Below are 17,605 nucleotides of genomic sequence, written 5' to 3'. Positions count from 1 at the left end.
GCCAAGCATTGCAGGCCAGAATTCTGGAACCCTTGGCCAGAAATACCTTGGCTAAGAAATTCCAGACCCCACTCTCTCCCTAGAGATAAGACATTCTTGGTTCTATTAGGGTGGCTGTGGGGGCCCTTAAAGGACTTCATGCATAAGTGGGATCCCCAGACCCTGTTCCCAAGTCACACACACATATCCTAAACATGGCTTAGGGACAAAACATCACTGAGGGAGACAGAGCATTGATAAGCTTAACACGTTCTGTTTAGGGTTTCCAAGAATTCTAGGTTTTTCTACATTCTTCCTAAAAGGGTGAGGGAACTTGGGGACCTGGTACAGCTCTCTGGCCCTCCTGTTCTCAGAAGCCTCAGGGACCCTGGGTCAGAAACGTCTGACTATGGTTGCAATGACTGCCTGGCTGTCCTGGGTACTGTGGGGTTGAAGGGAATGGAGTCTAAGGAAAGCCCAGAATCGGTGGCCACAGAACCCAGAGCTCTTGGGGGCCGTTTGGAACACCTATCATCTGCCTTATTCCTGACTTTCCCATTACCGCCCGTGGAGCCCAGCAGGGCAGTGGGTCCAGTTCCCAGGGACTCAGGATGCCTTCGTGGTGCACGCTGAGCGAGATGCAGGCAGGGATCAGAAAGGGAGTCCTGTGCAGAGAGGGGGAGGGGTCAGCAGGGAGGAAGGCCACAGGTCCCTTTAGACTGACTGCTGCGTTCTCTGTCGTCCTGTCTCCTCTTCTGCCCGCCTGGGCGTGTGCCTCCTCTCGCGTGCTCGTATCTCTGTGGGCCTGTGTCCGTACCTGTGCATCACCGCATGCCTTGCCCACGGCCCCCTCCTGGGCGTCAGCCCTTCTCCCCGCTTCTCTGTCTCGTCTCAGCTTCATTGTCTATTCTCTTCTACTTCCTGTCCTCCCCGCAGGCTGCCTGCTGACACCACAGCCACTGTCGAGGACATGCTGCCTTCTGTCACCACCGTCACCGCTAACTCTGACACTATCACCGAAACCTTTGCCACTGCTCAGAACAGCCCCACCAGTGAAACCACCACCCTGACCTCCAGTATTGCCCCCCCAGCCACGGCCACGCCCGACTCAAACTCTGTGCCCGCCGGCCAGGCCACCCCTTCCAAGGGGCCAGGTGTCGTCACCTCCTCCCCACCCCCAGCTTCAGCCCCCAAGGTGGCCCCCCTCGTTGACCTGAGCGACACCCCAACCTCAGCCCCCGCCGCCAGCAATTTGTCTTCTAGTGTCCTGGCTAACCAGGGGGCCGTGCTCAGCCCGAGCGCCCCTGCCAGTGTGGGGGAGGCCTCCAAGGCCCCCCCGGTGAGCAAGGCAGCCCCTGCTCCAGCCCCCACCTCGGCCGGGGCAGCCAGTCCCCTAGCAGCAGCAGCTGTCCCAGCCACAGAAGCCCCCCAGGTCAAGCAGGAGGCTCCCAGCACCAAAGGCCCGGACCCCGAGCCTACCCAGCCGGGCCCCGTGGAGAGCCAGAGCGGGGCAGCCGCGGCCCTCACTAGCCTGAAGAGCGAGGCTGCCTCCGTCAGCGCCACAAACCCTGCCCAGGGCGAGGACTTTAAAATGGACGAAGGGAACTTCAAGACCCCAGATATTGACCTTGCAAAGGATGTTTTTGCAGCCCTGGGCTCTCCTGCTCCCGCCGCTGGGGCCAGTGGACAAGCCCCTGAGCTTGCTCCTTCCACTGCAGACAGCTCTGTCTCGCCTGCACCAGCGAAGACCGAGTACGGCCTCTCTTTGTCTGCTGTCGTCGGGTTGTGTCCCGTGGTGGTGTGCGTCTGTGCTGTGCTGTGTCCCTGTTAGATGTGTCCTCAGCCTAATCCAGGGCTTCTCTGAGGCAACTGTCGACCAAAGGGCTGGGATAAGGCAGAGAGATCGGGGACACACAGCAGGCCCCGGCATACAGCCTCCTGCTCACTAATTAGGCAGCTTTAATTATGTTTTATCCCTGGGGAACCCTTGCAGTCAGGCCACTGAGGAGCATAATTTGGGAAGCGAGCTAAGGAGACCGAGGCGCCCTTGTTGGCCACTCCGGGGCCCACAGGCCGTTGGCGTGCTGTGCAGTGCGGGCTGTGTCCCCGCAGAACAGCACTGCTGTACAGGATGCAGAGAGGCGGGGCTGGGGGCAGGGTATGCAGCCCAGAGGCCCCTGCACGCAGATGCCCACCCCACCCTCGCCACCGCCTATTCTTGCTTTTCCTGCCCTCGATGGGCTGGGAGGCTCAGAGCTCCCAAGTGCCAACTGACCATTGGCCTTGAAGTTCACGGGAGGGTCCTTAAGCTCACAGGTTTTTTTCAATATGATGCCAGAATGCAGTGGCACCATCTAGGGCTGGGGCCTGAGCCTGCCCAGTGTGTCCTTAGACCCAGACTCAGCTGCTGAACTGACCGAGGCAGAGTCAGACCTAAGTTTCCACAGGGGCTCCTGAGGCTGGTGCCAGGGGAGCTGTGTCACTGCCACCAACAGCTGCAGGGGACCCTCACCAGGAGCCCTGGATCTCAGGAAGGGAGGAAAAAGACTCCGACAGCCCTGCCCACTCGACCCCGCTCAGCTTCCCCTGTAGCATGACAGCTCACTCTAGCCTCCCACCAGACTCCCAGGAAAGCTGCCTCGGGAACAAAGAGCATTTCTCACCCTGCCCAGGCAAGCCACAGAGGCGCCGCCATGAAATACCGAGCGCTGCGAGGGGGGGGTGGAGTGGGTTGCCGTGGGGACAAGCAAGAGCAGGTGGTTTGCAGAAGGGCCCCCTGGAAACAGTACCGGGGAGCCCAGCCCAGCCCAGCTCCTTGATACCAAGCTGAGCTGCTGCTACTGCAGCCGCCAGGGTAAGGAAAGCTGCATCTGCTCTCCCCATCACCACCCAGGTAAGGACCCGGCCCCGTCAGGTTAGAGCTGGAACGGGAGAGGTCTCATTCCTCTGGTTTAGTGGCTCTCAACTTGGGCTGCACTTTGGAATCACTTGGACACTTTTAAAGGTCACCATGTCCAGGCCAGTTCTGGGTGCGACCCCAGCACCATGTCCAGGCCAGTTCTGGGTGCGACCCCAGCTGCAGGTGATGCCGATGGGCAGCCAAGGTTGGAGGCCACTGCTCTAGCTGGTGCCCTCCTGAGGGGCTGGCTGAAGGGTGAGTCACTCCAGACCGTGGTCTCAGTGCTGTTTTCCCGGTTCTCTGCAGGAAGGGCCCTGTAGAAGCAAAGCCGGAGAGCCAGGAGACAGAAACGAAGCCAGCGCCAGCCGAAGTCAAGACGGTCCCCAACGATGCCACACAGACAAAGGAGAACGAGAGCAAAGCATGATGGGTGACGAGAGACGAGCAAAGATCAAAATTAAAAGTGACACAACAGCTTCACCAGAGCATTTCCAATATCACACACAGGCACACGCACACACACACACGCGCGCGCGCGCACATATTTCATTCCTCTAGTGTCTTTTGCCTTTAAAATAACTAAACAGATAAACGGGATCGCCTTTTTGTAGGTTTATAGAAAGGGTTCCTTTGTTGCGCACTCACTTGTAAGAAAACGAGACAAAAAGGTTAACCCCACAGCCAAACTAGGACACTCCGTTCCCTGAAACCATTTAAAAATCAAACAAAAGGACCCCAAATTAAGAATCTAGGAAGCTCAGAAAAAAAAATCTAGGTTCAGGAAGACCGCACTTGGCGTTGCCCAATTGGCACAGACCAGTTTCAGAAAAACACTTCCAGGCACAGACTAACCGAATGAACAAAGTCCAAGTTTATTTTTATACTTTCAGTCGAGTTTGAACTCTGTAAAACCTCATAAGTAAGTTATAATTTCTGTTCACTTTGTATTTGTTCAGTATGCAAAGTGTGTCACCCCTTCGAGCTGACTTCAGTTCCCACGTAGACTTGTTTTTGCAGGAAGAATGCCACATTGCAGCTTCTGGGGCTAGATCTCAATTCGCAGTATTCAGACTTCTTTTTTCTTTCCTTTTTTTGTGCTTTTCCCCCCCCTTTCTGCCAACTTTGCTTTCCAGTGTTTACAGGTTGACAAATGTTTAACTTCGATTGCGTTTAAATGTCCATGTGAAATGGCTGCCTTTTTTTCTTTTTTTTTTTTCTTTTTTAAGTTCCAAATACTGCCTCGGGGCGGGTAGGATCATCACAGGCTTGCTTTAGCACAGATAGCTTCACACAATATGATTGTTTACAGTGGCGCTCCCCCTATCCTCAGTTGAAATTTTTGCCTGCGTCCCACTCAGGTGAAAATCCATCTCTTTCCGGACTGGTTTTGCTTCTTGGTTCTCGGCTCTTTTTTTCTGTTTCCCAGGGGGTTAGCCCACTTCCTGAGTAGCCACCACCTGCCTGTATCTGTGAAAAGGGATCTGCTCCCGGCTTCCGGCCCTTCCTCTTGAAAGGTTCCTTAGGCTTTGTTGAATGAAGCAGAGAAGGTTGCATAGTTGGGGCTGGTCTTGGTGAACACACGTTTTTACCCCAAACATCCCCTTTTTGTAGAAAGCCAAATAAAATATATACATACAATTTCCTTTTGAGCCCAGAATCTAGATTTGAGCGGAAGAGCATGTGTGCTTCAGGGAATTAGTGTCTTTTTTGGAAATCTGTTGAAGTAAAGTAACATCGGCCTTCTGTTCACTTAGGCAGCGTTTGTAGAAACAAAAGAAAAAAACCCAACCTGCTGTCTGGAGTCATAACACAACTTTCCTGGATTGGAAACAAAGTGGGGGGGAAATACAGAAACTTTAAGGGGGATGGGAGGGGGGAGAAGGGAAAAGCCAGCCCTTTGTATAGAAATTTTGCTTTTTTTTTCCTCATTCTACTGTAGAACTGCAAGCTTGTGCACTGTGGATGCGTGAATATTTTAGTGTGAAACGTGTTTTTGTCATAGTATTGAAATAAAACTTCAACATAGTTTGGTTGTGGAAGGTATAGCAGATAGTTCAGAAAAAATATTCAGGAAACAACAATTACTCTTAAAAGGAATTGAAGCCTTTAAACAAAGAAAATGAATAAAAATGATTCCGATGATGAAGATGACGCTGAGTAAACAGAAATCAGGACTCAGCATGTGCTCCTTTCCGGAGGTATGAACAGCAGGAGGCGAGGGTGGCGAGACCGCCCTGAGCCCCTGAGCCGTGCTGTGGGCCTCCCTCCCCAGGTTCTGACACTTCTGCAGTCTGATCAGTGGCAATGTGCTAGGTTATCATTTCAAACTGTGAAAAATAATGGTCTTGTCATTTGCTCAATGTGGGGTTGTTTTGCATTTTCTCATCTCCTGGGGATGGAAATGGAGGATCCCAGTCCACAGCGCTCTGGCCCCTTTGACTTCAGGGCCTGCACAAACCCACAGTTCAATGCACAGGCCCGTGGGAACAGTACCTTGAAGATGGCTCTTAGAGCACATAGCAGAACCGAGCTACTGGGTGTCCGACGGCAGGGTCTGACGGGCTGGTGGGCTCTTCTGTCGCCAGGTTGTCCGTGGGATCAGTTCTGCATCGTGTGATCTTAATGGCTTTGACCACCTAGGCCAAGCCCACACTATACCTCATGGAGACCGCATTTCCCTCCAAGCGGGTGTGGTAAGGCAAACTGATGTTTGTTCTAACGATTAGGAAGAGAAAGGTATAAGCAACCCTTCGATAACCTGGCCCAGGACAGCCGGCCGCCCTCCTCTGCCCAGACCCCTGGCTCCGCCATCAGCTGGAACCCCACACCCCGCCCACCGTTCGGTCAGCCTCTCTCCCAATATACCTAGATTTGTCTCTGCATGCGTGAGCTTTCCTTTCCTTAAAATAATAAAATAAAACAGAGCGATGCTTTCTCTAAAGTCAAAGAGGGAGTCACTTTATTTTCAAGATGTTCTATCTTTTATGTTAAGAGATAAAAGCTTATAGTGTTTCTTTTTTAATTTTTTGAAGAGGGGATCATTTCTGCTCGTTTCCAATGTCTATGTGTCTATATGTGTATGTGCCATACATATGTATTCACATAGCTGCCGGCATGGCCAAGTTCTGCTGGGGGCACTCACGCGCCACGCCCGGGCCCCGCACCCTGGGGGGCCACAGTGGACACAGGCAGCTTTGGAAGGGGAACTCTGTTTTCACACTTTTGTATGGAGCCTTCCCAGTCCCAGGTTTTCACTCTCGGCTGGCTGTCTGTCTGGATGGCAGTTTTCAGACCTCCATTAACATCCCTACCCAGCATTCCCAACTTCGGGGGCCTTCTCTCTTGTTATAAACTTTTTACCAAGTGAAACATCGAGACCACCTTTGTTTCCATTCTCACTGGTGTAAATACTGAGTACTAACTGAGAATTTTGACTTTGCATTCTGTCAGAATACTTGTGTTCAATAAAAACTGAAAGAAAACAACAGCTGTCGTGGTCAAACTGGGATTTATTTTGATTCAGTGAGAGTCTGTCTGCGATCAAGTGTGGAAGAGCAGGCAGTATTTTTTGGTTTTAGTTGATTTTCCTTTTTTTTTTTTAATCCTCACTTGAGGGTATTTTTTTCCATTGATTTTTAGAGAAAGAGAGAGAGGGAGACATCGATGCGAGAGATACACATCAATTGGTTGCCTCCCACACATGCCCCAACCAGGGCTGGGGATCGAACCTGCAACCCAGGTAATTGCCTTTGACCGGGAATCAAGCCTGAGACCCTTTGGTGTTTGGGCTGACACTCTAACCACTGAGTCACACCAGCCAGGGCATGGGAGGTTTTTTTTAACACCTGTGAACAAGGTCAGTTAAACCCAGTGTCTGGAGTTCATGTTGCCTGAATAATGGTTTTTGATTTTCCTCTCAGGTTGATAGAGGAGTCCTTGTTTAGAAGGACCAGATATTGAAACCAGACACTGTGGGTCCAGGTTGCCTGTCGCTACTTCAGCCAATTAAGCAGAGACAACGTTGAATCATATATGAGCATTTATTCCAATATAGCCAACAAAATGGGAGAGCAGAGGGATTTGTCCACATAAAAATCTGCTCTGCTCTCCCCTTACTAGCCGGCTGATTATATAGGGAGAAGGAAGAAAGGCTGCGTGCAAGGGGAAAGTTGGAGGGGGTGGGAGATGGCTGCAGCGTCTGTGGTTCCTGTCTACTTACCGGATCTTGAAGTCTGATAACAAGGTAGTTAATTCTCAATGGTGTTAAAATCCAGTTCTGCCAGTTCCTGGGACCTGAGAATGATCAGCATTCCTGAGACAAACTTCGGGGGGGGGGGGGGGGGGGGGGGGAGGGGTCAGGCTCCGGGCACAGCAACCAAGTCAAAGTGCATCCTGTCCTTTGTCTGTTCTCCAAATGCATTTTCTTTTCTGAGCAATGGACCCATCCAGGCCCCAAGGTGTCTCATCTTTTTACAGCTGTTTTTCTTATCTAACTGTAGATAAGAAAATTTCTTATCTACAGTTAGTAAGGTGAATAATCATTAAGCAACTATGGTCCTGTTCCTATTAGGCGCCCTCCCCGCTTTCACAGTCATGGTCAATAGAACATGATCAACATCTCTGCCCCCAACAATGTCAGATTCAAAAAGATTTCATGCAAATCCTGGCTCTGCCACTTCCTTGACCTTGGAAGAGTTCCTTAATCTCCCCGAGACTCAGTTTCCCCTTTTGACAAGCTCATACAATTGAGTGTCACCTCCTTTTGTGTCCTATGTGCCTTACCTATTCATGGCCTGGGTAGTGGAGCCTTCCCTGTGGTGGTGTCTGCATCCTTCCAGGACTGGCCCTTTTGCTGATGCCAGGACATTTTCTAATGGCACAGAGCCATATGCGTCTATGTGATTTTCTGTGCCACAAATTTCCAGCTACATGGAGGGAGGGAGGTGATAAAAACACAATGCTTATCAAGATTTGGGGAAATCATACAATGATAACTGTCTTTATTAATCCATAAAGGCTTGCTTCCAAAGCCTTCTGCCTTCAGGCCAGTCTCTCAGAATCACTCAGTATTTATTGAGCATCTCCAAGGTGCTCGGGATATAGCAGCAAACAACACAGCTCACTCTCATGAATCATTCATTCCAGTGTGGGGGTGGGGCAGATAAAAAGCACCTAAATGCTTTGTTGTGATGGTCATTAGGCCTGTTCACCAGTACCCCAGTTGTCCTCTTTCTCTTTCTGGCCACATGATAGGATTATACTTCTTTGATCACTTCAAGGGAGTGGGTGTGCATGACCATGTGGCTTGCTGTGGTCAATGGAATATGAGCAGCGTAGTGCATTTCACTTCTAGGAGAGCCTGTGACAGCCAGTGTGTCTTACTATATGGCCCCCTTCCCTGACACAGCAATCAGCAAAGCAGCAGGTGGTGGAAGTGCCATCACCTGGGCCCATAGTGAGCGATGTAGACAGGTGACTCATGATGGACCCGAGGGTGCGTGTGGGATAAACCCACTGGTGGTCTGGTAACTTTAACAACCAGCTCTCCAGGGGGGAACAGAAGGGGGAATGTATATATGTAGAAGTGGGGGTGCATATGTGTATGTGCATGTATTTATTATAAACTTCATTGATATAAAGAATGTAATTTGCAAATAAAATATACAGTACTCTATATTGAGACTCTATATATCCAGTTGAAATTCACAGAATACTTTGGTTCATTTTTGCTGAAGTCTTGCATTCATAATTAACCCATGGTGGCAACTGATAAATGAGTTCAGTTCCAACATAAATGTTGCTAATATATTCATTTATGTTAACTAGTAAGATGAAAGTGAAACAATGAAGACCTATGTGTCAGAACTTCACTCACAATGGTGTGAGCGACCTCTGCCAAGTCAGATGGAAGATTCTGAACACTGGAATACTGCCTCACTCTTTCACCGTGTAATGGCTGCAGTCGTGGCACGTTTTTCAATTTAATCTGCATCATAAATCCCTTCCCTATGGCTTTCTTAAGTCTAGACATACACCAAAAAAAAAAAAACCAAATAAAAATCAAACCCTCATTGGTAGCATTTACTGATTTCAGAAGTATATAAATATTGTTAGGATGGCTGATTTCAATGTCACTGGAAGGGAAGTTAGGTCGAGAGGCCCAGCAGCCCATCATTATATAGTATTTTCCACCACACAGATGAAAGAGATGTAAATAACCTCAAGCACAGAGATAACTGTAATATGTAGTAATAACAGACTAATATACATAAATAGTAAAATGCAGTAAAACAAGTGATACATTTTGAGTATTTGTTGTCTTCATTTTGAATATAATTTTCCTGGTAAGTTCATTTAATTTAACTTTTTATAATGACTATGCCTCACGAGTGGCTCACATATTTCCTGGAAATTTAACGACTGGCTCTCTTGAGCCAGCAAAGCTGGCTCAGTATAGCACTGGATAACCCTTCATGTTATAAGCCACTGCATCTCAGGATCCGTTACCGCAGCATTATTTAGCCTGTCGTGGCTAAATCAGGGAGCAAGAAGGCTCTGGATAACAACAAATCCAGGTGAGTGGGAGGTCAGATACTCCTCTCAGAAAAGGTGACATTAGAGTAGTGATCTCAAAAAAGTGAGGGACTGAACCATGCAAAGGTCTGAGTGAAGATATCTCAGGCATAAAGAACAGCAAGTGTAAAGGTCCTGAGGTGGGGACTCTTAGTATTTAAGGAAGAGCAGGGAGGCGGTGTGGCTGGAGCAGAGAGCAAGGAAGAGGTGGGTGGAGGCATAAGAGGCTGGAGATGAGTCAGAGGCATCCATGAGCTAGATCACAGGGGGGCTGTGGACTGTCATTAGACTTTTGGCCTTTTCTTCAAGTTAGATGGAGACCAAAGGAAAACTTGGAGCAGAAGCCTGACATGACGACTTGATTTTTAAAATGACCACTCTGGCCCTCTTTGTTTTCAAGGAGGCGGCCGAGCAGCCTCCCCAGCAGACCCAGAGATGCGGATCTTTGTGAGACCCTGATTGGCAAGACCATCACCCTCAAGGTCGAGTCCAGTGACACCACTGAGAATGCAAAGCTAGGATCCAAGACAGGGAGGGCATCCCACCTGACCAGCAGTGTCTGATTTGGTCCCTCAAACAGCTGGGGGAGGCCTGCGCTCTCTGCCTACACTGTCCAGACAGAGTCCACGCTGCACTCGGTGCCTGGTCTGCAGAGTGGCACCATCGAGCCTTCCCTGCACCAGCTCGCCCGGAAGCACAACTGCAACAAGTGCTGCCCGCCTGCATCCCACGCTTTCAACTGCAGCAAGAAGTGGCCACACCAACAACCTGCACCCAAGAAGAAGGGTAAATAAGGCCCTTACACCATCTCCTCGGCCCACGTGGCAGCCTCCTGCCTGAACCCTGTGGCCCGGAAGCCTCTGGCTGCTGGTTGGAGAACAGACCACAGGAGAGGCAGGAAGGAGACCCTTCGGGTGGTGGTGGTGCAGAGGGGAGGGGGTGGTGTGCTTGGGGCAGGCTGGTTCCAGTGCAGGGGCAATGGCCAGATTCCAGCTCTCTACCGAAGGAAAAGCCAGCAAGAGTGGCTAAGGGCCTGGGTGTGGGTTTGAGAGGGGCAGCAAGGACGTCTTCCAGAGCTGGGGCCTGAACAACTGAAACAACGGAGCTGCCACTTACTCCCTAAAAGGAGTGTGGGGGCAGCCGATGGGGAGGTTGCAGAGTTTCGACCTGGACAACCAGACATACATGTGAAGATTCTGAGCAGGCTGAGCTTCAAGAGGTCCAATCTGGAGACACGTAGGAGCTGCCAGCATGGAGCTTGTGTCTGAACTCCCGGCACTTGGTGAGGTCACCAAGGAAATGAATGTGAACCAAAAGGAAAGTGACTAGGGGACAGGAAGAAATTCGCAGGCAGCTCTACATCAAGGAAAAAGCTGGCCGACCCTTTTCTGGCACTAGGAACACGGGGAGGAGCCGGCCTGCACGGGACGAGATGAAGAACATCCGACTCCTTCGATTCCAGGCCGCCCTGTCGAGTGCAGACCCCTGGCTGTGCCGCTCACTTGTGAAGACCTTGGCTTTCAGTTCATGGTCCTCCCCTCTCCTAAGCTCTATCACCCTGGGTGACTTCAGTGCTTTATGTAGGAAACCCCTGCGAAGCACAGGTCCCTCAGCTTGGCGTCTTGTCTCCAGTTAGGCCACCTCGGCCTTGACAGCCTGCAGACCCGATCACCACCCCAGCTGCTGAGCCTGAGTCAGATCTTCAGATTCCCTCCCCAGCACTCTGACCACCCAGTGCTCTCGCTCAGCTCCTCCCGCGGTATCAGTCCTTTGTCCTTACTGAGGCCTCTGCTTATTGACTCCCAGGTTTTTCCTACGCACCACACCCTCCCTTCACCTGCCTACACATCGAGCTTCGACTCCCTGGTCCAGCACGCCACTCGCTGACTCTCCAATATTAAAAGCTTCCTTGCCTTGACGTTCTCACTTTGCATCTGTCCTGTGAAACCCTAAGCCCTGGAAAGTCATCCGTCCGCCATCTCTTTGTTCACAGCTGGACAGCTAGGTGCTGTTTTGGACAAACCACATAACCAGGCATGCTCGTGCCAAGAGATCATTAAAGTCACTCTCGACTAGGTTCTGACGCTAGTACTGCCTGACATTCCTACTATTTCTCACCAACTCCTCTACAAAAGTGTCTTCCCTCTCGCCAAACTAACCCCTCCCTCAGCCACCCCTTTCCTCTCAGCTCCTGAGTGCTCTCGCTTGCTTCCTTCTTCTAGAGAACACCCTCGACGCCAAGCCTAGATCTACAAACCCACCTGCGTCCATACCCTGCTTTGCTCTTCGCTTCTGCACATCAGAAGCAGCATCTCCCCTTTCCCTGGCCCTGACCTTTCTCTCCTGCTTTCATTGGATCTTTCATCTGTTCAATAGCCATTCAACAAACAGTCAGTGAGCACCTGTCAAGGCCAGAGACTTTTCTAGGTGCTGGGGAAAAAACGCCCCACTTTCATGGAGCTCACACTCTAAATAAAGGTATATAATAAATCTATGATGATATGTGCTGTAAGAAACATATAAGGTACATAACATTGTGATGATAAATGCTGTAAGAAACATGAAAGGTATATAATAAGTCCACAATGGTAAACGCCGTAAGAAACATGCAGAGAGGCAAGGGGACCAGCGGGTCATGGAGGAGGAACTTCTGTTTTACATGGAGTAATCGGGGTGTGCTCCCCGAAGAGGTGGCATTTAAGCAGCAACCTACCAACACGAAGGAGCATTTGTACCAAGAACTCAGAGCCTTTCTCTACTGATAAGCTTATGTGGTGGGTAAGGCACTAGAGTATATATGAAGTGAAGATTTTTTTCTAATATTGAATGTAATTTTTTCTTCAATTTGCCATTTTGTGGGGTGGTAGAAATGTAATTTCCATTAAGTTTAGTCCCACCCACAATGTGGCTAATGAGACCTCTAAGGACCTCCCTAAACCCATCTCACATTACTCTGAGCATAAAAGCAAAGTTGGGAAGATCCCTCTAGTTGACGGGATGAATCTTTCCAAGGGATCCACACTTTGGAGCCCAGGGGTCCAGACTTCAAGTCCTCCCACACTCCCTGTCCACGAGGAAAGACGGAGGGTCCTTTAAGACAAGTAGAAGGTCGCTCACAGGCAGCCACCGTGGCACCGTGAGGCCCTGGCTGGGAAGTCAGCAGCAGCGCCAGTCCTCAGCCACACTGGCCAAGCTCCTCCATCGTCCCCTACACCAGGCTTCTCAGTCTCCTGAGACACTTGTTTAAACTGCACATTCCTGGTTCCCAGCCCCACAGACACTGAGGCTGCAGATCTGGGGCAGCGGATTCCACTGTAGGTGGTCCCGACAGTGTGTGCAAAACACTGGCAGCGGGTGGCAGGGGGCATCTTGCCCAGCCCGGCCAGCTAAGGGCTGAGGAAACGCTCCTTCAGGAGGCCCCTCAGCTCCAGGGGACAGGCAGGGAGTTCTGTAGATGCAGCTTAGCGTCTGGATGTCAGCAAGACACTTCCCCAGGGTCACACAGTCCACCACACACACTGGAAATGGAGTTAGCATCCTAAACAAGTCCAGCCGTGTGAGGCCGGGATCCCTGCAAGGATGTAATGCCAGGACCGATGTAAACTCCTGCATTCACTTGGAAAACCCAACAAATGAGTGCCTGCTGCTAGTGCTGGCTCTCAGCAGCAGGGCACATTTTTAAAAAAAGAGAGAGAAAGAAAAAGAGGGTGGGTTTTAAACTGGCTCTAAACTCAGTACGAGAAGTGGTGCAGTGTAGACATTCAAAAATACTTGCAATACTGGCATGGATGGTTTTTCCTTTCTGTTCTTATTGCACTATGTCAGACACCCTTCTAAGCACTGAAATACTTACTGTTAGTCCTGGTAATAAGTCTCTGAGGTGGATACTATTAACCCCATTTTATAAGAGAGGAAATTGAGGCACAGGGCCGTGTCATAACTTATCCAAAGTCACAGCGGGTAAGAAGCAGAGCCAGAATTTGAACCCAGTCATAAGGTGTTCACAGCAAGGAGCCTGTGGGCCACCCCTCCGCCTTGCCCTGGGCAGACCACATCATGGTCTGTGTCATACCCAAGAGGAAGGAGGTTCCAGGGCAGAGCCACGAGCAGGTGAAGGAACTCAAAGCCACGTCTGAGAGGAGCATGGGAGCTCGTGTGCACATTTCGCTCGGGGAGGAAACCTGGGAGCAGGGGGTTGGGCACTGGGGCAGAGTCCAGGAGACTTCGAGTGGCTGCCTTCGCACATCACCACGGTTATCTTCAGAGAAGAAGGTGGGCTGAATACGTAGTACTCCTGAGGGTTCACGTAGACCAACAGTATGGGGAAACCGGCTTCACACACGAGGGAACACTGCTGTCCCAGAGCAGGCCCAAGAGCAGACAGTCGGGTCTTCCAGGGGAGGCTGGGAGGCGACTCCTCAGGCAGGGCGTAAAGTACAACCTAGGGTGCTGGGGTCTAAGGACAGAGGTGAGACGTGCCAAAGTCAATCTCACACGCCATTTCACCAGAACTCGCCCCACCCTGGAGATGCTGCTCTAAGTCCAACCACACCCCAAAAACCAAAGACTGTGGCATTTTCATTTACTCACTTGTTCATATTTATTCAGGTCAAATATTTATTGAGCACCTACTATGTGTCAGGCACTATGTTGGGTAATGGGGGTACAGTGACAAATGTGACAGATAATGTCCCTCTCCTGGTGCATAAAGCCCAGCACATTGGAAAGATCACAGACTCCAGAGAGAGCTGCATATCTTGCATTGGACTCTGGCATGTCTAAGCTTTGTGACCATGCACATAGCACTTGACCTCTCTGAGTATGTTTGTCCCATCTATAACATGAGAATTTCTACTTCGTAGAATGGTGTGAAACTTAAAAGAGGCCCAGGACATGGCATGCGATAAGTCAGCGTTGGCACTTACATTAGTTAGGGTTCTTAGTGAGCAACTGAAGCTAATTCTGGTTGATTAAGGCAAAACAGGATTTCCTAACTGGGTTTTGGGTAATTCACACAATCGTGAGAGGCTGGAGAACAAGGCTTAAGGCCAAGCTTCCATCAGCAATGCCCATAAACAGTCCCGCAGAACTGGCCTGATGAGAGAGCCACTACTGCCCACTGTGCCCCCAGCAATGCCACGTGTGGGCCGTAGCACGTATGTGACCTTCCAACTGTTACCACACTGACCCCACCGGCCTCCAAAAGAAAGCCAATGCCTCGGCCACTATCTTTGCCTGAAAAATGGGTTCTGGGCAGAACTTCTCTGGCTTGGGTCTCATCTATGCCTGGGGAGTGGAGTTCTCAGGCTTCCACTTTGGGGAGGTAGGACTCAGAGCTGGAACTTCCTCCAATGTTCGACAAATGCCAGGAAGCCAGAACGTGACAAATGTCCACTGGGGTCCCTTGCCCAGGCTGTTCACCAAATACACACCCAGCCTTTTGCCAGTCCTGCAAACTCCCGGGCCAGATGCCTCTGACCCTCCAAAGCCTCCCTGCCCCCACCCTGCAGCCCTACACATCACTGAAGTTCTTCCAATACATCTCCTCACATGCGGTCCCCATCCCCAGCATAAGGACACTCTGGGGCAGGAGATTTGAGGAGGGGTGGGGGCCCCAGGGCTCCTGGGAAAGCCTAGTGAGCAGGCTAGTGGGACTAGGACCTGACTGGAAAGGGTGCGGGGTGGGCTAAGCCCGCCACTGGGTGGCTATGATGAGAACCACAGGGGGACCCCGTGTTCCCTCCCACCCGCCGCCCAGACAACCGCGGGCCCCCAGGGCCTGGGAAATGAGTGTTCCTTGTCTTGGTTCACGACTTGGGGTGGCCTCATCTGCTGAGCTCTGAAGGAGATAATGACAGCCGACACTGGCTGGGTACCCACAGTGTGCAAAATGCGTTCATGCAGTAATAACAATTACATGACAATATTTATTATTGTCATAGTGACTGTCATTCATTGAGGGCTTGCTATGTGCCAGGAACTTTAAAAATACCGTCTCTTGACCCTCTCATCAAAGCCGTACGGAACACGTGTTTGCTCAGCTGGCATCCACTTTCCTTCCTTCTCTCAGCAGCACCTCAGTTGGATGACAGGCAGAGGGAGGTTTCCCCTTCAACTCCCAGGACTTTTATTGAAACCACTGGCAAAAAGAAGCTCTATTCTCACTGAACCCATGAGAAAAGGTGCCATGCCGAGGAGAAAGAGTGCCTGAGATTGAAACCAACGCACAAAAAGCAGGGCCAACTCAGTGGCATTGGGGCCCTGGATCCAGCCGTGCCTGACAAAGTCATGGACTTTTCAGTTTCGAGAACCAACATATCTCCCTTTACTTAAGTCGGTTGGGTGGAATTTGTTTTTACTTGAAACAGAAAGGATCCTATTAATTTCAATTTAATAAAAGAAATCAGCATGTGGCCCTAGCCAGTTTTGCTCAGTGGTTAGAGCATCGGTCCACGAACTGAAGGGTCCTGGGCTCGATTCTGACCAGGGACACATACCTTGGTTGCAGTCTCGATCCCCAGACCCGGTCAGGGTGTGTGTGGCGGCAACCAATGTGTGTGTGTCTCTCTCTTTCTCTCTCCATATCTATAATCTTACCTACATCTATATTATATGTTATATGTTAGTCTCCTATAGGTTCTATTTTTCTGAAGAATCCTGATACCAGTGGTAAATCACAGAACTGGAATTTGAATAGAGATCTGTCTGACTCTAAGTCCAGTGCTCTTCACTTCTCACAAAGTTGGCTTAGGAGAAGTAGTCATGCCTGAGTATATGGACGCCTACATGTATCCTCTTGCTCCAGTCTGCTAGGAATGTGCTGATCATCTCGAATCTTTATCTCCATCCCAAACTTTTCTTCCAAAGCCCACATGTGAACAGGCAACTGTTTTCCCAGCATCGTTACATCATTGCAAAAATAAATAAGTAAACAAACAAACAAATAAAATACAGAAGACAGAAAGGAAATAGACCAAAATGTTAATGGTGATGGTGTCAGGGTAAAAAATAATGAATGACTTGCTTTTCTCTGTTTTCTAAGTTTCAAGGATATGCTTTTAATCTACTATTACACTGTTAACACAAAAAGAAGCAAAGGCATTTGCACCAAACACATATCCCCACTCTTTCGTAACAATTGAGATGGAGACCATGTCAGAACAGTATGTAACCCCGGGGTCCTATATTTCTTGCCCCCAAGGCCTTGGAGGGAAAAACAACAAAAATAAACAAACAAAAACCAGCCACTGCCCAAAGCTGAGGCATCATTATAATTTCTGAGTGGTGCGAATGACCCCTAGATGAAAGTGCTCCAAATAAATGATGAATAAAACGTTAAACATTCACTAGAGCCTAAACCCTTGACATCATTTAATTCACTAAGAAGGAATAGTAGTAGCAGCAGCCGCGGCAGCAGCAGCAGGGGCCTAGCCAAGTACCTGACGACAGTAGGTGCTCAACACTGAGTAAGTGTCTGACCAGCAGGCTGACTGCTCCGCCGCCAAGGTTGTCCAAGTGTAGCCAGCTCGCCACATGGTGGCAGTATTACTCCATGCCAGGCAGAGGGGGCGGGCACAGTTTCCACCTGGCGCTGAAGGCCGGGCTCCCTTTCCAGGCAGAGAAGTCCTTCTGAGCTTTCAGGAAAGGGTGACACACGCGGGCAGTGCAATGAGATGGAACAGCAGGGGGCCACCTTGGCTCAGGGCTCACATCTTGGCTCAGCCTCAGGCAAGTCACATCAGCCCCCTGGTTGCATTTCTTTTTTCATTTTTTTGTTTTGTTTTTGACTGAAACGGGAACAGGACCTTGCAGGGCTGTTGAGAGATTGCAGTTTGACGATGCTTGTAAAGGATCCAGTGTGATGCCTGGTACATAGCAGCTCAGAGAGTGTTGGTTGTTACCTAGTTGTTAGTTACTATCTCGCTGTTGTTAGTGATTGTGGTGCTACTCACCATACACAGAGATCCTAAGGGAGCCTCTTGCCCCTGTGGACACACAGACTAAGCCTGTAACTGTTTCCTGAAATTGCTTCTTCATCCATAATAAGGTGGGAACTTAAAAGCAAAGGGTGGGTACAAGAGGCAAGAATTTTAGCTACTTTTTTTTTTTTTAAAATAATGAAAGGATCTATGTTTAGGGCATAAAATCAAATCC

At 50.0% G+C, this 17,605-nt stretch overlaps 1 protein-coding gene across 1 annotated transcript in view; it reads left to right on the top strand.

The window, feature by feature from the left end:
- The window catches only part of NCAM1 (neural cell adhesion molecule 1), a 304,418-nt gene extending 298,053 nt beyond the window's left edge, over positions 1–6,365 (top strand). The window contains exons 21-22 of the mRNA XM_087821538.1: positions 916–1,731; positions 3,185–6,365. Coding sequence (XP_087677664.1) covers positions 916–1,731; positions 3,185–3,305 — 937 coding nt within the window. The 3' untranslated portion in view covers positions 3,306–6,365. The remainder of the gene's footprint in view (positions 1–915; positions 1,732–3,184) is intronic.
- The last annotated feature ends 11,240 nt before the right edge of the window (positions 6,366–17,605 follow it).

This window comes from Miniopterus natalensis, chromosome 11, assembly GCF_054644295.1.
Source record: "Miniopterus natalensis isolate mMinNat1 chromosome 11, mMinNat1.hap1, whole genome shotgun sequence".
In the NCBI taxonomy this organism is placed as follows: Eukaryota; Metazoa; Chordata; class Mammalia; order Chiroptera; family Miniopteridae; genus Miniopterus; species Miniopterus natalensis.
Note: the sequence above shows the minus strand (reverse complement) of the source record. Positions and strands in the feature narration are given on the sequence as shown.